At 38.7% G+C, this 23,046-nt stretch overlaps 1 protein-coding gene across 2 annotated transcripts in view; it reads left to right on the top strand.

Annotated features, from left to right (window-relative positions):
• The window catches only part of SCFD2 (sec1 family domain containing 2), a 456,513-nt gene that overhangs the window by 98,693 nt on the left and 334,774 nt on the right, over positions 1 to 23,046 (top strand). For both annotated transcript variants that reach the window (XM_025887412.2, XM_073891668.1), the window contains exon 3: positions 2,878 to 3,005. In XM_025887412.2, the coding sequence (XP_025743197.1) occupies positions 2,878 to 3,005 (128 nt within the window). The remainder of the gene's footprint in view (positions 1 to 2,877; positions 3,006 to 23,046) is intronic.

Raw genomic sequence — 23,046 nt, 5'->3', positions numbered from 1 at the left:
GAAAAAAATACTCAGTGTCATTAAGTGAAGTAGCTGAATATATTACAAACCCTTGATCACATTGACAATATCATAGCAGTAGTCAACAACCATAACAATAATTGTGAATCAGGAAAGTGCTTTATGTGCATTATCATATTTAACCCTCTCACAGGATGAGAAAATGGAGGGAAACAGTTACATGCACACGGTTATACAATTAGCAAGCGTTATGCATTCACTTATTCAGTATTTATTGAGTATACCTACCATGGAGCCTGGCACCATTCTAGGGAGTGGGGACTTAGCAATGAGTAAAACAAGGACCTACTTTCCAAGAAGGACCTTACCTTCTGGGAGGGAGATAGACAACAAACAGATAAACATGGAAGCATATGCTCAGTCAGATGATAATAAAGATTATGTAGAACAGTAAGGCCCAGGAAGGGGGAGGAGTGCCAGGGTAAGGTGCCCGGATGGGCTGTCGTTACTTCTTTATATGGGATAGTAAGGGGCAACCTCTCTGATAAGGCAACGTTTCGGCAGACACTGGAAGAGAGAGAGGGATATTTGTAGAGGAAGAACATTCCTGGCAAAGGAGAAGAGGTCCCTGTGCTTGGAGTGCCTGAGGAAGGTCAGAGAGGCTGTGTAGTTGCTAGGGGTGAAGGGGAGAATGGTCAGAGTTTGAACCCAGATTTTATCTGACCCCAAAGCCCACATTTTAACCACTGCACTAATCTGATGGGCCAATCACAGTATTACATAGCCTACTGCGATTTTGGAGACATTCTGTATTAGCAAAATGCATACTGTCATAGAAAAGAGGAGGGCAGTGAAGTTCTACTCTAGAAGTTGTGTGTTGAGTTGAGAATATGTGAGAAATCCGTGTGGCTTGGGGAGAGGTGCTTTGGAGAACAAAAGGTAGGGAACAATTGTGGACCATAAATTGGGGAACCTGGGAGTATACCTCCCCTGCTCAGAATACTTTAGTGGTTCTCTATTGCCGTTGGAGTTTTGGGGACACTGTAGCTTTCCCAAAGCCCCATAGAATATAGACCTAGTTTTGAATGATAATAAAGACCATTTTCATTACTGCTAAGCTATGCTGCTCTTTTTAGAATGTGAAATCATTGCATACTCCTTGGCTTCCTGTCACCTACGGAAGGATAAGCCTTGGCAGGGAGCGCAGGGCCATATGTAGAGTAGCTCCTTCCTCCACTCTTACCCTTCCTTCTGCTGCCCCTCCCTTGCATCCAGGCATGGAGCAAAACAGGACTCTTCAGTGCCATGTATGTGGGACTTTGTACTGAAATGAAATGTCTGAAATGTCCTTCTCCCTCTTGTTTTCTTGTTTACTGATGGAGATTTCTATATCCTTGAAGACTTGATCACTTTCCTTCCCAGGCTGAGTTACAACTTCTTGCCGTGGCTGCCCTCAGAACTTACAGATCTCTGTACTTGCTCATCATTTCCAGTGGAAATCATTCTTTGAGTCCAGGATTAGAGCCCTTGCTCTGTGCTACCAGAAAAATCTATGCAAGCATGGACCTGCTTCTTATCACATTTTGGGGGGGGGCGGAATTTTTCAGCCTCTTCTTTCAGACTCTAAGTCATTGAGAGCGTGTGCCTCATTCTGATCTATGTTGCAACCACTGAGATGAGCACTTGGCATATAGATTACCAGCTCATTCAAATTAAACTTAGAATATTGGATGCTGAGTTATAATGATGACAGTTTTGATCAGAGCAAAACAAGTAGAATATGTTGAGCAGTGATGTCAGTTCACTCAGAAAAAAATAGATGGTAATAAAAACAGTACTACTAAATGAAAGATTATTGTGTGCCAGATATTAAACTCAGTGCTGCAACACATCATTCCATTATTCTAAATGAAATTCAAACTTGAATGATACACCTTATTAGGTATAACTTTCAAGTTAAATTAATGTCATATTAGATATAACTTTTAAAACTAAACTCTAAAAAATGCATTCATTTTCAAACTGTTGCTCACTGGATGGTAGGAGGTGTTAGTGGGGCTTTAAGTGGAGGGAAAATGTCCTTAGAAAGGGACAGACGTCAGCTTTGTTTTTTTATACTCCGTTTTTAAAGCGTTACTACAAATGTGTATACTTGGCTACATGCAGAGATCTTCCGGAAAGAACACTGTACTCATTTATAATTTGGACATGGCATGGTGGGTGAGACAGAGGGCTGTTGGAAAAGTGAGCCCAGATGAGACCCTGCATAATGCAGTGCTTCGTGCTGGATCAACGGTTAATTGTAAAGGCTTCAGAAGTGCCATCCTTACAACCTAAGGCCCAAAGTGGGCTACTTAAGGCCACGGTCACTTAGCCTAATTCCTGACTTTCATTCAGTACAAAACCCATTCATTAGGAAGTCTATTGAGTAGTTTTTAAACAGGAATTCTCATTGCTGATTGCTTTGTGTTTCCCTGACAAGTATGCTATCTCAAACATATAAGCTTATAATCACTGATAAATCATTTTTAGACATGTTTTTAATTTGGGCTTACAAACCATTTATATGTTACTCTAGCAATGTTGAATTATACTCTGAAATATTTTTGAATGCAAATCTCAAAACAATTTATCATACACTTTTCTCACACTTCTCATAACACAATGTAGCTTTTCTTCCCACCCTCCCCCCCCCAAAAAAGGGGGTGTTGATTTTATTATTTCCTTAATTTCTCAATATTTTGTGCTGAGTAAAGTGGATTAGATATTCTTTATTTAATCTTAGTACTTAAGGCCTATCAGAAGGAGAGTCTATATTAGTGTTCAGAAAGGATATTTAAGAAATTATTTTCCTTTTGACTCTTCTCGTTATCCAGTAGACATTTATTCTAAAGCTCCTTTGTGGTTTTATTGCAGTGACCCAGCTGCCAGAGCTCTGTGGGAAGCCTTACTGAGCACCAAGCACAAAGAGGCAGTGATGGAAGTCCGGAGACATCTAGTGGAAGCAGCAAGCAGAGAAAACCTGCCAATCAAGATGAGTATGGGTAAGCATGTCCACCTCTAGGACAGACAGTAACCACGGGCTCTGAGGAAGTTGGTTTGAGTTTCTCTGAACTGTGGGCCAATCTAGCCAGCTTGGCATCTCAGTGAAAGTATCGAAGACATTTGTAAACTGTTGAAAGAGTAGGCAAGGAGTAGGGACACACTGCCCTCAGGGGTCAGCAATGACCCTCTTTTTTAGACTCAACTTTGGGAATGAACTCCTTCCCTTCCTCACTCCCTCCCTCAACTTCCTTCCTTCCTTCCTCTCTCTCTCTTTCTTTCCACAGTTCTAGATACACATTAATAACAAGTGTGTTTACTATGTAGAGTTCCTTATCCATGAGAAGGGGTAAAACAAGAATAGATTCGTATTGTGAATCAAGAAAAGTAGGATTGCACAAAGGTTTTGGTGATAAGGTTAATTTGTATTGCAGTTCCATGATGTAACCTAACGATGCTATCACAGAGCATAAATCAATTTTTGTTGCTCAATATAGGACTCTTGAAAGGTCAACACACTTTACTTTCTAAAGGACTGTATCTTTTTAAAAATATCAAAGCCAGAAATAAATTGTTAAAAAGGACAGGTAACCCCATGAATTCAAATGTAAATGTTTGAGTTTTCTGTTGACCAAAGGGGAGAAAAAAGCCTCAGATGAAATGATTTACATTCTCCCCAAACTCTAGACATGGGGAGAGAAAAAAGAAGGAAAGATACAGACAGTTGTTAGCAAACTGTGGTTGTAAGAAGGACTGAAAACATTGGCCGAAATCACACTTTATCCATGTGCCAACTGTAATTTGGCAAAAGCTTAACAGTGTGGCTCTCCGTTTCTGCTTCCTATCACTAGTCAGAATTTCTGGTGTGTCTCATTTTCATATACCAACAGATGTATCACCATGAACAGTAAGAAAAGATCTGGAGCTTAAACATAATAAAACATTGGTATTTGAAAATTCCTTATCACATAGCTTATCATAAAAAAAAAATCATGCTCTGCTCTCTTAAATGGCTGGAGTGCTTTTCCTAACACCATTTAAAACTATGAAATATGCTTTAAACTATGTACTACTCTCCCAACCCCTATTGTAAATTCTACTGAAGTATACATTTTTCTGTGATAGAGGTTTCTAATACTTTTGAGACATTAAACAGAAATTTTAATTCAAGATTGAGGATTCTCTTGTATTTAAATCGACTAAGAGTGATCCCATGATTCTAACCTCAGATCTTAAATATAAAATTTCTCAGTACAAGGTAAAATCATATTAAAACCTTATGAACATCAATAGAAGGAAACACCATTCTGGGAAAGGAAAAAAGCTTAATTGCTAAAACAAAGAAAAAGTTGATTTTACCATTTCACATATAAACACATGCTGTATTTCCGAGAGCTTGTTATTAAATTGTCAGGTAGCTAAATAAATGTGTTCCAGAAAAGTGATTTTTAAAACATTGTAAACTGAATTGATTTTTTCCCACTGGCTTTCAAGATGAAAAATGTATCCTGAAAGTACAAAAGAGATGGACTCTGAGAAACCCATTTGTTTGGATCCAAAAGGTCCATTTACAGAAGAAATGAGTGGAAGATGCCTGTCTCAGTTTCTACATCTTACACAGAAGCTGTGTCTCTGGAGTCCATCTGTGGTTGGAGGGTCTTCACCAGTTTGTCCTCTTGCTCTCCGCCGAATGGACATACTTTGCAGTGTTTCATGGGTGACGGGAAGATCACATTGGAGCTGAAGGAAAGCAGAGCTCTATGACATCTTTCTTTTGCAGCCAGATTTCTTGGCAAAGTATTCTGTGCTTGATTTCTTCTGTTTCTTCATTATTTTCTGGCTTATTAATCTAGTGCAGTTGTCTTCTGACACTTTTTTGCTAAATGCTAAGTGAAATAAGTCAAGCAGAGAAAGCCAATTATCATATGCTTTCACTTATTTGTGGAACATAAGGAATAGCAGGGAGGACATTAGGAGAAGGAAGGGAAAAATGAGGGGGGAAATTGGAGGGAGAGACGAACCATGAGAGACGATGGACTCCGAGAGACAAACTGAGGGTTCTGGAGGAGAGGGGGTGGGGGAGGGGTTAGCCCGGTGATGGGTATTAAAGAGGGCGCGTCCTGCGTGGAGCACTGGGTGTTATGCACAAACAATGAGTCGTGGATCACTACATCCCAAACTAATGATGTAATGTATGGTGACTAACATAACGTAATAAAAAAAAAAAAAAAAAAGCCTCCCAGACCACTAAATAGCAGCTTGTTTTTCTCAGTCCACATCCTCCTTGACTCCTTTGTAGCACTCGCTTCTAGACTCACTGCTGCCTTGTGCACGTGACTATGATGGGGTGCAAAGCCAGCCATGTCTGGTTCTGTCACTGAACAGCCAGACTTCAGTTTCACTATCCAGAAAAATAGGGAAAATACTTAATCTCCTGGAATATTGAAGGGGAAAGAAAGCTCTGAGCACAGTGAAGGTTGTAACGGAAGCAGACTGGGATCGGTTTGCAGTGGGCCTGGAAGCAGAAGTCTGGGAGAAGGAATCTGCATGGGAAACCAGATTATAAGAAGGTTGTTTGGCGAGAGGGCAATCAAAGCAGACAAACCGAGTTCGATGATTTTCCCCTTTCTTTCTGGGAAATATGCTTACTCATTCTTCCCAATTCACTTGTCCTTTTCTAGTCTTTATGCTGAGTATCTCCCTTTTGATAACATATTCTCTCTTTATGCAGAATTCTAAATAGGTTTCCCATTTTCAGCTTAGTTATGATTACATCTGTCACCTTGTCCCTGAGTCTGTTCACCCCCCAAATCACCTTGCTTGTATTTGGGACTTCCAAGCTTCTGTGGTCACTTCTGTAGAAAAATCTCTTGAGCCACATTTCCAGATGATAATCTGATCCATTACACTGAGATACATCTTAATTTACTCTGCAAGTCCTGGGCACTGTAGTGTCGCTTCATATACCATTAAATGGGATGATTTCTTTCAACCGTTTGTGAAAAGAGGCCTTTTGCACCCTTGACCATTGCAGTTGCCTCCAGTTTGGAGCCATAGACAGAGCCCTAGTTTGCTCATGTCCCTCTGAAAATGTGATGTCCAGAGCTGAAGAACAGGGTCTTGGTCTTCACCTCTTTTTGGATACTATACTTCTCCTAATGAAGCTCCAGATGAGATTAGTGAGTTTTGCTTCCCACCAATGCCACACTTACTATCATTTCCTCCTTTACCACTTCATACTACTGGCTTAAAAAAACAGCAATAAATCAAAGCCCTCTACAGTCTTACTCAATCTATACTTTTTTCAACATCATTGAGGATACTGTGTTTCCTTTATTGGTACTTGAGTTCATCCAGTTCTGACTGGATAACAACTACACTTTGATCACATTAATATCTTTTGCCCTCATTTTGGAGAATTTTGTCTGCGACTAAGGGGAGCATGTGTGCATATACATCCGTGTGCGTGTGTGTGTGTGTGTGAAATGAGTGGGGAAGTTGTCAAACGGCAAAAAACCCAGTAAGACCCACATACCATGTGATATATGGTAATTTATAAAAGATGAGAAAATCTGGGTGCCTCATAGGACACATACACGGATTATTAACGGTCACACTTCCTTGTCTTCATATAGACGCTGTTACCACAATTTGAGGAATCGGGAAGGGAAATGATTTTTTAACATTTTTTTTTAAGATTTTAGATGTTTATTTTTTTTAAGATTTATTTATTTGAAAGAGAGAATGAGAGAGAGAGAGAGCACATGAGAGGCGGGAGGGTCAGAGGGAGAAGCAGACTCTCTGCCGAGCAGGGAGCCCGATGCGGGACTGGATCCTGGGAGTCCAGGATCATGACCTGAGCCGAAGGCAGTTACCCAACCAACTGAGCCACCCAGGCACCCTAACAGTTTTTTTTTTTTTTAAGTTTTATTTACTTATTTGTCAGAGAGAGAGAGCACAAGCAGGGAGAGCAGTGGGCAGAAGGAGAAGCAGGTTCCCCGCTGAGCAGGGAGCCCGATGTGGGACTCGGACCTGAACTGAAGGCAGCCGCTTAACCAACTGATCCAGCCAGGCGCCCCTTAGCAGAGTTTTACATGGTTTGTTTCATGCAGTCCTTTCAATAATCTTTTGAATTTGGTACTTTTTTTTTTTTTTACTCCCATTTCAGACAGGGAAAACTGAGACCCAAAAAGGTGCTCTTTCTTTTCCAGGATTCCCGTGCCAGTTGTGAAGTTATTGTCTCTCAGCTCTCACCTCACCCTTCCCCTCTGTGATGCCCCGGCTGGCTCCCTGCTAGAGGGAGATGGCAAGGCTGGCAGGGAAGGAGCCACGTGCCCCTTTCTCTCTGCTTCCTGCAGCCTTTCCTTCTGCTCGTCAGGGTCAGGCGGGCACCCCGGCACCACAGCAGGGCGGGGCCGCGCGGTCGTAGTGGCTGAATCTGCTGTGCAGTCCGCCGCCCGGTGCAGGAGCGGCTTCGTGGGCCTGCCCCTGCAGAGGTGCCGGCGCAGCCGAGGAGGACTCGGTTCTTGGACGTCTGAGTTTCAGTCACTACGTCCCTGTGTTTCTCAGTTTTAATAATTCCAGCCTCTTCCCTTTGTTTCCTCCGTCCAGTGGTGGGATCTGCTTCCAACAGCTGCCACGGCCACGATACCCTGGAGTTCTCTTTGTACCCTGTCAGGGATGCAGTTAACAGTTTTGCACATTACGTTTTCTCTGTTCAGATAACTGCTGTGTCTTCTGCCTGTCTGGGCCCAGACTGATACAGTCTTAGAGCAAGTAAGCCAGGATACAAACCTGGGTCTGCTGATTTCTGTATCAGGCCTGTTTCTAGATAGAGGAATCAAACTACTGAGACACAGAGATGATTGTGCCATTCCTGCGCTTAAAACCCTTGGGTGGGCCCCCACTGCCTCAAGAGAGTGGCCGACCTCCTCAGCGTGCTGATTATAAAATTCCTCTGCCTTCTGGCTGGATGTTTTCCCCATCCTTTCCTGCTGCCTTCCCTCCCTTCTCCCCATACCTCAGCAGGAACTCCTGCAGAGCCAGATCTTTCTTGTCTTTGCCTGCGATCTTCCCATTTGATTGTCCCTGCAGATCCACATTCCCTTTCTCTACTGCGCTTCTGGAGACTAACCATTTTGGACTACCTCAACAGGCTTCCTTGTCCTTGACCTCTCAGGTAGATTCGGCCAATGGGAGGCACCCACAGGGGTTTTAGAGGGTGAGAGGAGAATGTCTGTTAGGGTATCATTTATCTGTCTTCTTCCTTGCCAGGATGCGATTGGTTGCATCCTTCTACTTGTCCCTTGTTGATTTCCTTAACCTGCATTCTTGTAAAAAGTCCCATCATTAAGCTTGCCTTATTTTCCTTGTTTGAGCGTGCCATCTCTTTCCTGCCAAGACCTTGACTAATATAACCACGCACTTTCGAGTGCACACATACACACACACACACATCTTTCTTTTCAAAGCCCATCTTTTCAGGATCTAATGTAGAAGTCACTTTCTCTGTGAAACCATATCTAATCTCCTTCTGTTCTTCTTCCTATGCCCTTCCTCAGCAGGCTGAATTGATTACTCTGGCTTCTGAGGACCCACAGCTCTTTTTCTTGTTGCACTTAACCACAGTGCATTGTAGCTAAATGTGTGTGGATCTGAAACCTGCTAGGTAGTGTCCATATCATATTCTTCCCTGGCTGTTTAGCTTGGTACATAGAGGATGGCTTAGTACTTGGGAATGGATTGCTTAATGAGTGTGGATGAGTAATAGAGGGACAATGGCTATTTCCACTTTCACTTACATGCATTAATATTTCTATTTACAAATTTCCTTTCTGATAATTCTTGTTCCTTTTGATGTGTGTGTAGGATCCAATCATGTCTTCTCCCTTGGGTTCTTTTTTCTTTTCTTTTTTTTTTTTAAAGATTTTATTGATTTATTTATTTGAGAGAGAGAGAACGTGCATGTGCATGAGTTGGGGGAGAGGCAGAGGAAGAGGGACAAGCAAACTCCCCACTGAGCAGGGAGCCTGATGCAGGGCTTGATCTCAGGACCCTGAAATCATGAACCTAGCTGAAGTCAGACACTTAACTGACTGAGCCACCCAAGTGTCCTCCTTGGGTTCTTTTCCCTTGGTCATCATGTCACTCTGCTCTTCTGATTATCTTCCTCTTTTTTTTTTTTTTAAATTAGTTTCAGGGATAGAATTTAGTGATTCATCAGTTGCATATAACACCCAGTGCTCATTATATCAAGTGCCCTCCTTAATGCCCATCACTCAATTATCCCTTCCCCCTACCCACCTCCCCTCCAGCAAACCTCAGTTTGTTTCCTAGAGTTCAGCGTCTCTTATGGTTTGCCTCCCTTTTAATTTTTATCTTATTTTATTTTTCCTTCCCTCCCCCTATGTTCATCTGTTTTTTTCTTAATTCCACATATGAGTGAAATCATATGGTATTTGTCTTTCTCTGACTGACTGATTTTGGTTAGCATTGTACCCTCTAGTTCCATCCATGTTGTTACAAATAGCAAGATTTTAGTTTTTTGATGGCTGTGTAAGATTCCATTGTGTGTGTGTGTGTGTGTGTATAAATATAAATATATATATATGTATATATATATCACATCTTCTTTATCCATTCGTCTGTCGATGGACATCTGGACTCTTTCCATATTTTGGTTATTGTGGACATTGCTGCTATAAACACTGGGGTGCAGGTGCCCCTTTGAATCACTGTTTGTATCCTTTGGATAAATACCTAGTAGTGCAATTGCTGGGTTGTAGGGTAGTTCTATATTTAACTTTTTGAGGAACCTCCATACTGTTTTCCAGAGTGGCTGCACCAGCTTGCATTCCCACCAACAGTGTAGGAGGGTTCCCCTTTCTCCGCATCCTCGGCAACATCTGTCATTTCCTGACTTGTTAATTTTAGCCCTTCTGACTGGTGTGAGGTGGTATCTCGTGTTTTGTTCATTTGTTTGTTTGTTTTAGTTTCAGAGGTGGAGTTTAGTGATTCATCAGTTGCAAATAACACCCAGTGCTCTTTACATCAAGTGCCCTCCTTAATGCCCATCATCCAGATACCCCATCCCCCCACCCACCTCCCCTCCAGCAACCCTCAGTTTGTTTCCTGTGGTTAAATCTCTTATGGTTTGTGTCCCTCTCTGATTTTGTCTTATTTTATTTTTCCTTTCCTTCCCCTATGTTCATCTGTTTTGTTTCTTAAATTCCGCATATGAGTGAAATCATATGATAATTGTTTTTCTCTGACTTATTTCGCTTAGCATAATACTCTCTAGTTCCATCCACATCATTGTAAATGGTAAGATTTCATGTTTTTAGATGGTTAAGTAATATTCTGTTGTGTGTATGTGTGTGTATATATATATCACATCTTCTTTATCCATTCATCTGTCGATGGACATCTGGGCTCTTTCCATAGTTTGGCTATTGTGGACATCACTACTATAAATATTGGGGTGCAGGTGCCCCTTTGGATCACTATGTTCGTATCCTTTGGGTCAATACCAGCAATTGCACTACTAGGTATTTATCATCATGGTTTTGATTTGTATTTCCCTAATGCTGAGTGACACTGAGTACTTTTTCATGTGTCTTTTGGCCATTTGGTTGTCTTCTTTGGAGAAATGTCTGTTCATTTCTTGATTGGATTCTTTGTTCTTTGGGTGTTGAGTTTGACAAGTTCTTTATAGATTTTGGATATTAGCTCTTTGTCTGATAAGACATTTGCAAATATCTTCTCTCATTCCATAGTTGCCTTTTAGTTTTGTTGGCTGTTTTCTTTGCTGTGTAAAAGGTTTTTATCTTGATGAAGTCTCAATAGTTAATTTTTGTTTTTGTTTCTCTTGCCTTTGGAGACATATCTAGCAAGAAGTTGCTGCGATTGATGTCGAAGAGGTGGCTGCCTGTGTTCTCCTCAAGGATTTTGATGGACTCCTGTCTCACGTTTAGGTCTTTCATCCATTTTGAGTCTATTTTTGTGTGTGGTGTAAGGAAATGGTCTAGTTTCATTCTTCTGCGTGTGGCTGTCCAATTTTCCCAACACCATTTGTTGAAGAGATTGTCTTTTTTCCATTGGACATTCTTTCCTGCTTTGTCAAAGATGAGTTGACCATAGAGTTGAGAGTCCATTTCTGGGCTCTCTATTCTGCTCCATTGATCTATGTGTCTGTTTTTGTGCCAGTACCATATTGTCTTGATGATTACAGCTTTGTAATAGAGCTTGAAGTCTGGAATTGTGATGGCCTCCAGCTTTGGTTTTCTTTTTCAACATTCCTTTGGCTATTCAGGGTCTTTTCTGGTTCCATACAAATTTTAGGATTGTTTGTTCCAGCTCTGTGAAGTATGTTGATGGTATTTTGATAGGGATTGCATTGAATGTGTGTATATTGCTTTGGGTAGCATAGACATTTTAACAATATTTGTTCTTCCAGTCCATGAGCATGGAACATTTTTCCATTTCTTTTGTGTCTTCCTTAATTTCTTTCATGAGTGTTCTGTAGTTTTCAGAGTAGAGATCCTTTACCTTTTTTGGCTAGGTTTATTCCTAGGTTTCTTATGGTTTGGAGTTTAGTTGTAAATGGGATTGATTCCTTGATTTTTCTTTCTTCTGCCTCATTGTTAGGGGCGTTGTTAGTGTATAGAAACACAGCCGACTTCTGTGCATTGATTTTTAAATCTTGCCACTTTGCTGAATTCCTGTATGAATTCTAGCAATTTTGGGATGGAGTCTTTTGGGTTTTCTACATAGAGTATCATGTCATCTGCAAAGAGTGGAGGTTTGACTTCTTTGCTGATTTGGATGCCTTTTATTTCTTTTTGCTGGCTGATGCTGAGGCTAGGACTTCCAGTACTATGCTGAACAACAGTGGTGAGAGTGGACATCCCTGCCATGTTCCGGACCTTAGGGGAAAACCTCTCAATTTTCCCCACTGAGAATGATATTTGCTGTGGGTTTTTCATATATGGCTTTAATGATATTGAGGTATGTTCCTTCTATCCCTATACTGCAGAGAGTTTTTATTAACAAAGGGTGCTGTATTTTGTCAAATGCTTTTTCTGCATCTATTGAGAAGATCATATGGTTCTTGTCCTTTCTTTTGATAATGTGGTTTATCACATTGATTGATTTGTGGATGCTGAACCACCCTTGCAGCCCAGGAATAAATCCCACTTGGTTGTGGTGAATAATCCTTTTAATGTACTGTTGGATCCTATTAGCTAGTATCTTGGCAAGAATTTTTGCATCCATGTTCATCATGGATATTGGTCTGTAATTCTCCTTTTTGATGGGATCTTTGTCTGGTTTTGGGATCAAGGTAATGCTGGCCTCATAGAATGACTTTGGGAGTTTTCCTTCCATTTCTATTTTTTGAAACAGTTTCAGAAGAATAGGTGTTAATTCTTCTTTATATGTTTGGTAGAATTCTGCTGGAAGGCCATCCCTGATTATCTTCTTTTTTCTGATAATTGTTCAATGCCTTCTGTTACTTACTTCTAGTTTCCTAGAAGACTAGATATTTTTGTATTCCCTGTCATGCCTTGTACATAGATACTCAGTTAATGATTGCTACTGATCTTAAACCCTACTTCTATCCCTCCCTTCCCCACAAAAAACTGAAATACCCATTCAGTCTCATGGCTTTATCTTATCTAACACTTTCTCCAGCGTATCTCTCATCCCCTCCCATCCTCTCTAATAGACAGCATCTGATGTTCCTGTTGGTACTGTTTTTGTTCATATTGCTATTGCAGCAGTTACTACCAGACCCTGAGTAGTTGGGGCTGAGAATTTTTGCCTGTGCTTCTTAGTATTCTCCACACCTAACACAAGACTTTGAACTTACTCTATGCCCAATAAATGTTCATGAAATTAATAAGTACATTTTTGAATTAATACTATCAGTTGGTATTTGTTATATACTTGTTTGAGGGATTGCTTTTTCTATCACTGTCTTGTGGAATCCAAGGGTTACATTGATTTAGAACACTAGTTCTCAAACTTTTTGGTCTTAGAACCCCTTTACATTCTTAAAAATTATTGAGGACCCCACAAACTTTTGTTTATGTGGATTATATCTATTGACTCTTTGATAGGTAGAAAATATTCCATTAGAAATTCAAGCAGGGACAATTTTAAAAAATATTTATTAATATAAAAATACGGTAAACCTATTACGTGTGAACATGAGTGATGTTTTTATGAAAAATAACTGTTTTCTAAAACAAAATAATGTAAAGTAGCACTGTTTTACATTTTTGTGCCACCTCTAATGTCTGGTTTAAAAGAAGACAGCTGTGTTCTCTTATTTTCTTCTTCATTTAATCTGTTATGATACAGTATTTTGGATGAAATGTATAAAAATAAATGGCCCTAGAAAGATATATATTTGGAAAAAGGAGGACTATTTTAATACCTTTTCAGAAAATTGAAGGTATTCTTCTTTGATACTACACCAGCTTTACAAGAGGCAATTTCTTACATTTAATCACATTGTGAAATATGAAACTGTATCATTGGATTTTCCATACCGTATTACATTAAAAGCCATTGATCTCTCTTGTGCTTTAAATGGGTATTTTATACACACATTGTTCATACCATGTGCATTAGTCACTTGGAAAATGTTGGTTCTCTAAATTATGCAGATCTTCCAGTTGTTGACAGATATTATATAAAACATATTTGTTGCTATCCCAATTAAATCATTAGAAAATGTTTAATTATTTGGAATATAAAGATATAGGGGCAGATATAAGCTTTCCAAAATTATAAATTTCACATGAAAACTTGACTTTTGCTCTTGACAATACAAACCATCATTGTCCTTGAAGTGACAGGCCCACTTCATTCATTTTTTGGGAAAATGTATAAAGGATCAGTTTTTCATTTGTGTTTCCCAGTAAAAATTGTGTGTCATGAAAACAGAGGCTAGTTCATTTCACAACTCAAGTAATCGCCCTAGTGCTTTTCCTCAATCCAGTCATTGTACTTCAGTTTGTACCAGAAGTGCTTTTTGTATATTTCCCATTTCTTTACACAGGATATTGATGTTTTCTTAAGGGTTGAGATTTGATAAAATTAACAGCATTTACAGTTTTATCATGACCATTCTGAAGTGAAACTGACTACTTGTGTAATTCAGCACTATTGCCTGTATTGGTGTGATGGCCCCAGCACTTTACCCACCATTGTTTTTGTACCACGTGTAAACACTGCAGAGTGACAAAATCCAGTAACATCTTAGTACTATTATGAAAATAACTTTGGCTTTTTTGACTACCTGATAGTGTCTCAGGAAGCCAGAGGTCTGTGGATCATCTTTGAGAACCATCATTTAAAAGAATTCCACATTCCGTGGGATATAAGATTGGCACAATTTCCTAGAGATCATTGGAATCATGGTTGGGTGTCAAAATGGAAGGGGAGAAAGCTCACTGAAGTTTTTTCTGTATATTATCCAGATCTACAGGTAATAGACTATCATTTTTATTCATTTAAAAGATATTTATTATCTGCACATATTACATATTAAGTCCTTATAGGGGATAAGAAATGTATAAAATATTTTGTCTTCAAATGAATAAGCCATTTAACTTTTCTGAGTCTGTTTCTCCATCTGCAAAATGGGGGCTTAGCAGATTATCTGGTAATCTGATAATTAGATGAGGTGATTTATATGAAACATAGTGTTTGTGAAATTCAAGGTATTCTGTATAAGCAGGGTATAGTATGATGGAATTATTTATTGTCTCCTGGGCAGGTAAGTCACATTATAAACATAATGACCAATGGTCATGCAACTGCCACATGTGGGGGTGGAATTATTCTGTGTCAAGGATTTGCTCCCTGATCATCTCAGTTGGAAAATGTGTGGCTAGAGTAATGGTTTCTAGAAGCGAAAGTAGAGTTTGGGATTTAGTTACCTAGTGATTATGTTGAAACCTAAGTAGTGAATTTCTAAAGGAAATATAAGGTTGATCAACTAGAGAGAGAAGGTAGAATGGTTGAGAAGAAGGGCTGAGGGCAGAGACCTAAAGACCCTCTCTTTAGGGGTATGAAGGTAGAGAATCTAGAGAAACAGGGTTTGCACTGAATTGATAATTAATAATGCCTGAACACTTTAAGGTCACTAAACAAATGCTTCCCTCTCATACTCCATCACCTAAAACAGAACTCAAGTTGCCTCTGCTTCTCTGTTTTCCTCATCGGCAAAATGGGAATCTGAATTTCTAACATCCCTTCTTCAAGCATCTACTCTCTGGCCTTATATTTTTAACTTAAATTGGTGCATCTTTTTTCTCTTCTTTTTTCCTCATCTGCCTCTTCCTCTTCTTCTTCCTCTTCCTCTTCATTTTTAATGTTTTCTCAACATAAAAGGGACCTTCAACATGAGACTATGGGCTAGGAGTTTAAAAACCCAGGAGAATGATATGGTGAGAAAGTCCGTGGCTACAGGGTGGGATTTCTTTACCTAGAGGCTCCCCTAAGAGCAGAAATTCTTTTCCAAGTCAGAGTGGTCCCACCAAGGAAATGCCCCTTCCCTGGCAGCCTCGGATAGTGCCTTCTAGATAACCAGGGTAATCTATCTATTCCCTACCATGCTCTCTCCTGAGTTTATAAATGTTGATGCAGTGTTTAAGTTAGCCTCAGGAAGGCTGGATTTCCAAGGAAAATCAAACCATAAATGCTTCTGGTGGTTTTATATTTCAGTATTTTGTATAACTTTCAGGGAGAGCTGTTTATTTTCTATCTGTGACCCCTGGTCCCTCAGCAGTTACACTTGATTCCATGCTATCCTGAAAACATATTTTACAATAAACTTCTGAATTTTGGAACCATTTGATTGAATTGATTTGTATAATTAAAATGCTATTTTCACATTAGTTTCTTACTCTATCTTTGTAATACTGTAGAGCTCAAAATTTGTGTAACGAGAAACATACACAGTTTAAAGGATATCCTGAAAAACTGAAGGTTTTCAGTATATATGGAGTTACAAAATGGACATCAGTTCCCAGCTGTACTTTATCTAGGTTTCACTAAACAGATGGCTGTATATACTGCCCTTCAGATCCCTATGGGAGAAGATTTATAACGTCTTCCTTCTTCCTCCTTTAATAACTTGTTTCAGCATCTAGTAGTCATCGCGATCATGAAGTATTTTTCTCATTTCTGACTTAAATCTCTCCACCTGCATGTTAACCATATTTCTTTGCTCTTCAACCTCAATAGAGGTGGGAAACAGGCAGGTATGATTACTCTCCTATTTCTTTAATCTGTTGAAAGACAATGCTTTATCTATTGTACAAATCTTTATTCTACCTGAGATAGACATGATTTTATTTCAGAATCAAGAGGCTATTTAAAAAGTAATACTAGCACATGCTTCTAGAAAATTCAAATCATAATGTACATGAAATAAAAAGTGAAGGTATATCCTCCCTCCCCATCATCTTGTTCTTCAACATAATCTTTGTTCCTAAATTAGTATCTTGCTTTCCAGGCCCTTTTTTTATGTAACTAGATAAGAAAGTAAGTAAATAAATATGTAAAAATATTATGAGAACAATAAAATAAAGATGCATACTATAATATGGCAATGTGGTTTCCATTGTGATTCTTTCATTAGTGTTTTGGCTACCCAACATAAAATACCAGAAGGAAACTTAGTGATACAGTAGTGCTTCATTTTAAACATTACATGTATAGTTTTAAAACTATTTTAAATTGTTAAATTTAATCAAATTTAAAAAGTGTGAAGATATTGATACAACCATGGAAAACTCTGACAGCATCAACTAAAGCAGAGTATACACTCACCCAGCAAACATGTGGGCATATAACCAGTAGAAATGAGTGCTTATGTCCACCAAAAGACATGTAATAGAATGTTCATAGCATCATTGTTTATATTGGCCCCATCTGTAAAATCTAAGTGTCCTTCAAAGCAGAATAGATGGAGAAACTGGTATAGTTAGAGCAATAAAGCATGGTTAAAAAAAAAAAGATTGAGATTTTGGATAATATTGAACAAAAGCTAGACACAAGAGAGTACATATATATAACTTCATTTATATGAAGTTCAAAAGCAGATAAAAAATGATCTGTGGTAGAGATAGAAGTAATGGTCTACCTTTGTGGCGTTACTGACTGGATAAGTATAAGTATATGGAGGAGTCTTCTAGAGTATTGGACATATTCTTTATGTTGATCTGGATGGTGGTTACATGGGTAGATACATATGTAAAAATTAATTGAACTGTGCACTTAATATTTATATACTTTGCTTTTTGTTATACTCCTCACTTTCCACCTCTGTCATACCTGAGGCTTCCGAGTCTTGAGTTGCTGTTACCTTCTGCAGAGGTAGCTCCCTCTGCTGTACTGCCTTTTCATGTATTCTGGGCAAAGCCTTTTTGGGTGGCTGAGGGTCGGAGTTTTATTTTTATTATTTTGCTTCATCATTTAGTACTCTTCCATTCCTCTTTTATCTTCCACGCATTTATACTTTAGTTAAAATTTTTAAAAATATAAAAATGACAGTATTATTATATTAAAAAAATTAGAGTTCACTTATAATTACTTGAATATTCTCATTTCTGCTTTTCTCAGTTATAACTAAGTATAACTAAGCACCATTGTGTCTCCCAGTGGAAAATTCCATTCAGGTTTTATTCCAACATGTGTAGATTTATAGTAGTATATCTTTTTCGTAACTAAGGAAATTTGGGAATGGGCTTTTTCTTGGGTGATGAAAATGTTCTCAAATTATATGGTGGTGATAATTACACAACTCTGTAAATATAAACCACTCAATTGTATAATTTAAGGGTGAATTTTATGGTATGTAACAAAACAAAATTCAGCCAAAGTTTAAGCATAAACTGAGTAACTCTCCTAAAATGTAGAAAAAAACAGGACATTGAAAAGATGATAGAAAAGATAAAAGATATAGAGAACCAATCCAGGATATCCAAAAACTATATTAGAAGTTTCAGAAAGAAAGAGAAAGCAGAGAATAAGAAATTAGCAAAGGAAGAATGTGAGACTTTCCCAGATGTGAAGAAAGACATAGTCAAATTGAATAGGCTTACTGAGAAGAAATTGGGAAGAATAAAAAGACCTCTAAGCTAGACATAATAACTGTGAGTCCTTAGAGCACAAGAGAATAAGATCCTAAAGGCCCCAAGATGGAAAAAAGAAGCTCACCTACAAAGCAACAGGAATGAGACTGGCACACATTCTTTATCAGCAACCCTGAAAACCAGAAGATAATGAATAATGCATTATTGGCTACCTAAAATTCCAGACCCCAATAAACTATCATGAAACTGTGAGGACAAAAAAATGCCTTTTCAGGGATACAAAAACTCTGCTTTCTTCAGAGTTTCTTTTCTGAGGTTACTCAAGGATGTCCAGTAAGAAAAGGCAGTATACCAAGAAGGAAAAATCAGGGATTTAATGAAACCATTCCAACAGAGGAGAGCAATAAAAGGAGTTCCAGGCTGCTGGCTGTGCAGAAAGGCCTAGAAAACAAATGGCCTGTGTTGGAATGGGAGAATGAAAGGTTTGACAGTATTCAGGGAGGGGAGAAAAACCCCCAGACTCCAAAGATAGGATACTGTATTGGAGGTTAGAATAGACCCCGAATCACCAAGGAAATGTTGAAAAAGAAAAACAAAGCTGGGGGCATCACGTTGCCCGATTTCAAGCTGCATTACAAAGCAGTGATCACCAAGACAGCATGGTACTGGCACAAAAACAGATATATAGACCAATGGAAGAGAATAGAGAGCCCAGATATGGACCCTCAACTCTGTGGTCAAATAATCTTCGACAAAACAGGAAAAAATATGCAATGGAAAAAAGTCTCTTTAATAAATGGTGCTGGGAGAATTGGACAGCCACATGCAGAAGAATGAAACTCAACCGTTCTCTAACACCATGCACAAAGATAAACTCAAAACGGATAAAGACCTCAATGTGAGACAGGACTCCATCAAAATCCTAGAGGAGAACATAGGCCGTAACCTCTTTGACATCGGTCACAGGAACTTCTCTCAAGATACATCTACAAAGGCTAGTGAAACAAAAGCAAAAATGAACTTTTGGGACTTCATCAAGCTAAAAAGCTTTGGCACAGCAAAGGAAACAGTCAACAAAACCAAGAGGCAACCCACAGAATGGGAGAAGATATTTGCAAATGACACTACAGAGAAAGGGCTGGTATCCAAGATCTGTTAAAGAACTTCTCAAACTCAACACCCAAAAAACAAATAATCAAGTCAAAAAATGGGCAGAAGACATGAACAGACACTTCTCTGAAGAAGATATACAACTGGCTAACAGACACATGAAAAAAATGTTCACTAGCGTATATTTTAAAGCACCTGTGTGACCTACTTCTTTACTTAATTCCAAGCAGCATGTTATGGAGCAAAAAGAAATCTGCTATCAAGATGTACCTAATGAAGTGTTACTGGCATTTGTATGTAAAAAACAAAAAAACAAAAAAACAAAAAAAACCTATATAGAGGGGAACAGAATAGGGCAGCAAAGGCAAATAATTACTAAATTCACAATGTAGTGTGTTGTCGCATTTCCAATGACCAAATTCTCTGTACTCATTTGTTCCTTTGGATCACACGCCTTATGTGGACAGGCAGCATTACGTAAATATGACGACTAGAGGCTGAGCTAGGAAGTGCTAACTGGATAAAAAGTTCAACTATGTTTTTGAATCAAAGAAACTCTTTAAATTGAACATATGGTTATTACAATAGAAATCTAAACAGACCTTCTGATGACTTGCTCTGATGATTTCCATTTCTTGTGGTCTCTCTATAAGACAGTTAAATTGCAAATGGGTTATATGTATTTTGAGCTTAATTCTGCCTCCTTAGTTAAGGAGATAGGGTTGGACAGTTCAGCAGTTTTGAATCTTAAAGGGCCTTTCACGCTTTCAAGACATTTTGTATTTTTCCTCAGCAGTATTACCGCAAACATGATTAAGTAATTATTTGTATAATTGTTTAATGAACATCTCTCTTGATAGACTAAGCTCTATGTGTCCAGAAACCAAATTGCCATCACCAGCAGTACAATGTGTAAACAAATACATGGAGATCATGGCAATCATTGATTGAGCAAATTTCATGTGAAAAATTTTTTAATAGGCATTAGAAGATGCCATTGTGTAAACATGTTATCATTTGCACAAAAGGCCTCCATCCCTAAATGAGAATGATATGTAATAGATTGAATTAAATAGGAGGGTATCAAGGAGACATTTGTCTTTTATATTTGTTCACTGTGAGGACAAAGAGTTTTGTCTGATTTGTTTATAGGTTTATTTCTAGCAATAAGAACAGTGTCTGTCACAGAAATATATGTTGAATCAATGACTTAATAAAAGTAATGGCACAACTTAATAATAAGAAAGTAAACAACCTAATAAAAAATGGGCAAAAGATTTGAACAGACTTCACCAAAAAACATACAGGATGGCACATAAGCACATAAAAAGATGATCAACATTATTCATCATTAGAAAAATACAAATTAAAACCACAGTGAGATGTTGCTACACATGTATTAGAACGAATAAAATAAAAATAACTAGCAGTAGCAACGGCTGATGAGGATGTGAGGTACTAGAATTCTCATAGGTTGCTGGCAGGACAGGCTGCTTTGGAAATCCATTTGTCAGTTTCTTACAAAGTTAAACATACATTTAGCATATGACCCAGCAACCCCAGGTCTAGAAATTTACCCAAGAGAAATGAAACCATTTGTCCACACACACATACTCACATGAAAACCTGAACATGGATATTTGTGAAGGCTTTATTCATAATTTCTAAAAAATTGGAACTAGTCCAAATGATCACTAACTGGTGAATGGATAAATGAATGGCTAAATAAACTATGACACATTCATACAATGGAATATTATTCAGCAAGAAAAGAGAGCAAACTACTAATACAAGCAACAACAAGGACGAATATCAAATGCATTATGCTAAAGTGAAGGAAGCCAGAATCAAACAGCTCCATACTGTATAATTCCATTTATGTAACATTCTGGAAAAGCTGAACTATGGGACAGAGATCAGATAAACACAGAGAAGTACCCACAAGGGCTGGGGTGGAGAAGGAGACTTGACTACAAAGAGGGTGAACTCTTTGGAATGATGGAAATGTTCTGTATCTTGACTGTGATAGTGCTTACCCAACTATATGCATTTGTCACAATTCCTAGAGCTGTATACCAGGAGAAGGGTGAACTTTATGTAAATTATACCTCAATAAACCTGACTCAGAACCAAACAAAGAAGGAGTTGATGAGGCTCTTCTCTGAAAGTAGTTAAGCAAGTAGATCATTATTAGCCTGCTGCCTTGAGAATCAGGAATGAACTCAGACTTTACCAAAGAACCAAAGAAATGAGTGAGGCTTGCTTCACTACTTATCATTCCACTATTCTTATTCTTTCTGTTAGGCTTATAACTTTCTTGTGGCAATGTCTTTGGTTTTTGTGTATTGTGATAAAAAAACCACTTATTAAGTGGTACCTGATATTTAGCATTGTGTAAGACACTGAACTCCCAGTGCCTCAGGTGGGTCTAACAGATGCAGCACATGCCTTGTTTGCCACCCCGTAGAGTAGCTATGAGAATCAGAACATGGCATGCTTGCACTATGTAAACTGTAAGGTGCTAAGTAAATATAGGTGATTTTATTGCTAAATATTAAACCTAGATATAATAAACAAACTTGGATTTCAGGCATTGGAGAGCAACCCACAAACATGGTATGGATAAGGTGTGTAGGAAAGATTTACCTGACCTGCATCTATGTTTGGCCCCACTGCCACCTCCTTGTCCAGTGGAGAGAATCTGGTGTTCAGGAGTTTTGTCTGTAGCACCCATGATCGGCAGGAATGCAGTTTGATACGTTGGACAATGTGAAGTGACTCAAAGGACTGCAATAGGCAAACGTTGGACTTAGAGGCTCTGAAGGAGTGAATCTTCAACAAACGTTTGTTTTTCTGTACTATCTAGTCTTTTATGAGATAGGGCTCTTGTTTTAGTCTAGGTGACCATTGTAGTAAATGTGCTGTATCATGCGCAACGTTTTCTTCTGATGCCTCATCTTCCAGTGTTTTTGCCACCCCAGGTCTCCATAGATTTTTGTTTCATGTGACAGCCAGCTTTGATCCTCATGAATATTGTCATGAACACACTGATATCAGTGATAAGGTTTTAGCCACAGTCGTAACAGATTTCTCTTCTTACTTTCTATACATGCACACACCATTGGAAACTTTGCCTTTTTGCTTCTTAGATCGCTATGTACCCTGCTTGGAGAGGCACTCCATGTTGAGCTCAACAGATACTTATTTGGATGACTTTGAGAATTTATTTGTGGGGCATTGCAGAATTATAAAATAAGTTCTACCAGTAATACAGTCTTGGCCAGATCACTTAATATGTTTCTTTGCTTGTGTGTTTTTTTTTTTGATTTTTAAATTTTTATTTATTTACTTTTTAAAGATTTGTTCATTTATTTTTAGAGAGAGAGAGAGCATGAGTGGGAGGGGCAGAGAGAGAGAGAGAGAATCTCAAGCATACTCCTCGCTGAGTGTGGAGCCTGATGCAGGGCTTGATCTCATGACCCTGACATTATGGCCTGAAGCGAAACCAAGAGTCGGACACTTAACCAACTGTGCCACCCAGGCACCCTAGTTTTTTTTTTATAAGTGGGCTCCATGCCCAGCATGAAGCCCAATGCAGGGCTTGAAGTCAGGACCCTGAGATCAAGACCCAAACTGAGATCAAGAGTTGGATGCTTAACCAACTGAGCCACTCAGGTGCCCCCTGTTTCTTTACTTGTAAAAGGCAGGTAATAGTTTCAAATTTGCTACTGTCATCATGTTGTTGTAAGAATCACAATAGTTTAGGAAAGCTTGCAGCCAACTCTGAAATTCTGTGCCAGTATGAAGCAGTAATATTATTAAT

Source organism: Callorhinus ursinus, unplaced genomic scaffold, assembly GCF_003265705.2.
Source record: "Callorhinus ursinus isolate GAN/ISIS: 27379988/994484 unplaced genomic scaffold, GSC_fseal_2.0 scaffold4, whole genome shotgun sequence".
Classification (NCBI taxonomy): Eukaryota; Metazoa; Chordata; class Mammalia; order Carnivora; family Otariidae; genus Callorhinus; species Callorhinus ursinus.
Note: the sequence above shows the minus strand (reverse complement) of the source record. Positions and strands in the feature narration are given on the sequence as shown.